General features: G+C 36.8%; 1 protein-coding gene across 3 annotated transcripts in view; it reads left to right on the top strand.

Moving 5' to 3' along the window:
• LOC109393965 (S-adenosyl-L-methionine-dependent tRNA 4-demethylwyosine synthase-like) overlaps positions 1 to 3719 on the top strand; it is a 225135-nt gene that overhangs the window by 52438 nt on the left and 168978 nt on the right. For all 3 annotated transcript variants that reach the window (XM_019663723.1, XM_019663725.1, XM_019663724.1), the window contains one exon: positions 1186 to 1303. In XM_019663723.1, coding sequence (XP_019519268.1) covers positions 1186 to 1303 — 118 coding nt within the window. The remainder of the gene's footprint in view (positions 1 to 1185; positions 1304 to 3719) is intronic.

Genomic DNA, 3719 nt, shown 5'->3' on the forward strand with positions numbered 1-3719 from the left:
TGAGAGCCATCTTATAATATGAAACCATGTACAGGAAGTACCAGATAGGCATGATGCAAGACTTTATACAGTGATCAGAGGTGTGCTGCAGAATTTTCTAGCCATCAAAGTCAAAAGGAAACACGTCAGTTTAGCCTTCAGATTTCTTCCTATTGCTGAAGACAAATTTCCCCCACGGATCTTCCTGAAGGAGCCATTGGGGCGGCAGGTGGGGTGGTGGAGCAATGGTCTCAGGGCAGATGGTTGTCTGCGCAGCCCAGAGCACTTTTTTGACTTGTATTTGAGGTTTGTAGATGTAATAACCAGCAGTAGCTATAAGTTTTTGAACTCCTATTATGTATCAGGCATTGTGCCAGGCGATTTTCTTTCATTTAATCTTCAGTACATTCCTGCTCCATAGATAACTACTTTCCCCCTTTTTCAGAAAGGTGAGGAAATTGAAATTCAGAAAAGTAACTTGCTGAAGTTATGCAGCTTGTTTGTACTCAGGGTGCTAAAATATTTCACATCTGGATAAGTGATTATTATGTTTTGTATGGGAGTATGTGTTATATTTATTTTCTTTTGAAAAAAAAAGACTTTGGCTTGTCTTTAGATCATTGTCTGACTGGAGCTGTGATCGCTTTGGTGAGAATAGGATGTGGGCCATGGTTTGTGATGAGCCTTTGTCTGTGCTACCTGTTCATCATTGTGCTGTTATTTTCATTGCACTTTGCCATTTTTTCCAGGAATTTACACATTTATTGGGAATAAAGGAAACTATATAATTGCAATTAAATTGATAACAAAAAACACAATTACTTAATATGTCTTGGTGTCTACATTAAGACTACCTTCCTTACTAATTATCTTCTGATTGATTTGATTGCTATACCTCTATTATCTACAAAGATTAAATCAAAATGGCAAAAATTAGTGATATTTTAATTTTATTTAATAGAGTTTTTGCATAATTTTATATACAATTCATGGTTTCATATAGAAAATGATTTCTTTATAATAAGATATAGATTATTTTCAGTATTATTAGAGATTTTACTGTTTAAGTGGGTTACAAGTTTTGTTGCCTTTAATCTTATATTGAAATGTAAATCCCTGTGTCTGTAGTATATTATACCTGGTAATATTTTCATGATTGCTGCACGTTGCCGTTTTTGGATTGCATTCTTTTTTATTTTAATACAGAGAGCAAAGGCGCAGCAGGAAGATAAAGCTGGTTTGTTTGGGAATGCAGTGACAAATGAAGCCAGTGAAAGAAGAGCTATGATAACTCCTGCTCTCCGAGAGGCCCTTACTAAGCAAGGTGACAATTTCAGGAATTGTTATAACCTACACTTTTCTGTATTCTGGGTGAATGCCTAAAAGAGGAAGCGTGAAATAGGGCTTGCCAAGAGGAAAGTGGGTGATGTGCTCCTTTTCCAGTTGGCCTGGCAGTGTGCTATGGAGCCCGGTTTAGCCTGCTAAGGCATCACCACCTCATTTCTGTGGGTGACTGTGTGTTGGCCGCCTGGGCCAGCATGGTTCTCTTTGCTTGGTTTCTGGGGTGTTAGCCTCAGTGTGGCTCAGGGATGTGGACAGAAGGTGCCATCACCGGCTTCTTTACAAGTCACTGTTTATTAAGGGAAATGATTAAATGCAGAAAAAACGTATACTGATATTACGCTTTTATGTCCAAGTATATCTGAAGTTTTTGTGGTTATACCTTATCAAGGAGGCTGTAGTTGAATATTCAAATAATATAGGTTTTCTGTAGAAGAAAGAGGTGAATTGGGAGTCAGTAGACTGACTTCTCTCCCTCCTTCTTTATGTATTGAGAACCTTTTATGTGACAGTTACGGCAATGCAGAGAAACATAAGACACAGTAGCTCTTTCAAGGAACTGTCAGCCTGTTAGAGGAGACAGGATAAGAATATACAGATTAAAAAATATATATATATATAAATATAAATATATAAATATAATATATGTTTATAAATATTATATATACATACTGTTGTATATATAAAATCTGTCCTTTTATTAGGATATTAGACTATTTAAAGTGATTTTCTGGTAGGTTTAAATCTATCATCTTGCTGTTTATTTTCTGCTTGTGTTGTGTTCTTTGATTTTCTTTTTCCCATTTTTCTGCCTTCTTTTAAATTATTGTTATTATTATTTTGCCATCTGGATGTGGCCTCTTCTTTATATCCTTAGTTATAGGGGTTCTGTTCAGCTAGTCTTTAGATGATTCTTGAGGTTGACTGTTGTATAATTTGGTTGTAATTTTGGTGTGATCTTGGGAGGCAGCGGGCACAGTGTTTACCTAGTCTGCCTCTTGGACCTTCTCCTCTAGATTAATTTTTTTATAATTCTGTTTTATATCATTTGTTGGTTTATTAGCTATTGCACTGTTTTGCTAATTAGTGGTTGCTNTGTTGAAAACTGGTCATTTAAAAACTGAGGTCTGACAAGTGAGTGGTACATAGTGGATTCCTGTATTAGAGAAACAGGAAACTGCAGAAGTGGGGTTAAATTGCAAGCAGAAACAGTTTTAATTAGACCTGGAGAAGACTTTAATATTGAAAGCTGCCTGATGTAAAATCAGTTACTGAAAGATGTGAGATCTGCTTTTCTAGAGCTAGAAACAACTGTTGGGTGGTTCTGAGGCATCTGTTCATTTATTTGTCCATTTACTGACTGCCTGCCCTGTGCTGGAATGGCACCAGATGTGGATAGGCTGACTGTTAGAAATGACCTCTAAAGAACCTAGTGATTATGTATTCAAAGTTTTCTGCATGAATTGATAAGGGTGGGAATCATCTGATGGTAAACAAGGATCAGTAAAATAAACAAGCAAACATTTAAATAGACAAACAATTAGAAACACTATTTTTCCCCCAGAAGAAATGCGTGCTGTGGTAATGAAAAGCTTGTTTGAGCACCTGTTTGGTACTTATCCACCTAGGTGGCATTTTACCTTAAAATCTTCGACAAATCACTTTTTTGCCCTATTTTTATCCTAGGCAATTTTGGAGTGGTACTGTGGTTTGTGGGATGATGGTGTGAAAATGAGTTAGGTATAATAATATTGTATAATGTCTTTTTTTAAGTATCACTTTTTGCTCCCATTATTGCATAAGATTCATATAGTCCTGTCTGTTTATAAAGAACTTTTCATTTCTGTATAGTCATTTTTCCACATGCCTAGGAAGTTAGGTTATAATTGGCTTCTCTTTTTGCGTGTCGGGAAACAGCAGCTTGGAGAGGGTAAGCGTTTTCTTTCAAGGCAAGTGTTTTGGGTTTGGGAGTTGGGAAAGGGTGGAAGCACAGGTTGGAGACAGGCCAACCATTCAGTTTGGCACAATTATACATGTGCTCTAGGAGAAACCAGGGCTTTGGGCAAAAGTAGTGGCGTTGCACTACTTTTGGAGAAAACCAGTAGTTGGGAATTAAAGCCTTAGAACTTGGTCACCCATCATCAGATGGGGCTTACAGGAGTGGTAGGAATAAAATTTGACCAATTCTGGGATCTTCATTTATTTCTTCTTAGGCTGTGTAAGAGCCATAAGAACATAAAAATACATAGGTTCCGTGTAGTCGTTATATTGTTATAGTCTATGCAAACAGAAAAAACAATGTCTGCAGCTAGGAGATTAGAATTAGAATTTGAATGGTGCTTTGCACTTCCTCAGGGAGCATTGTAAACCATTGTATTTCTTTTCAGAAATGAAGTTGC

Source organism: Hipposideros armiger, unplaced genomic scaffold (genome assembly GCF_001890085.2).
Source record: "Hipposideros armiger isolate ML-2016 unplaced genomic scaffold, ASM189008v1 scaffold_400, whole genome shotgun sequence".
Taxonomy (NCBI): Eukaryota; Metazoa; Chordata; class Mammalia; order Chiroptera; family Hipposideridae; genus Hipposideros; species Hipposideros armiger.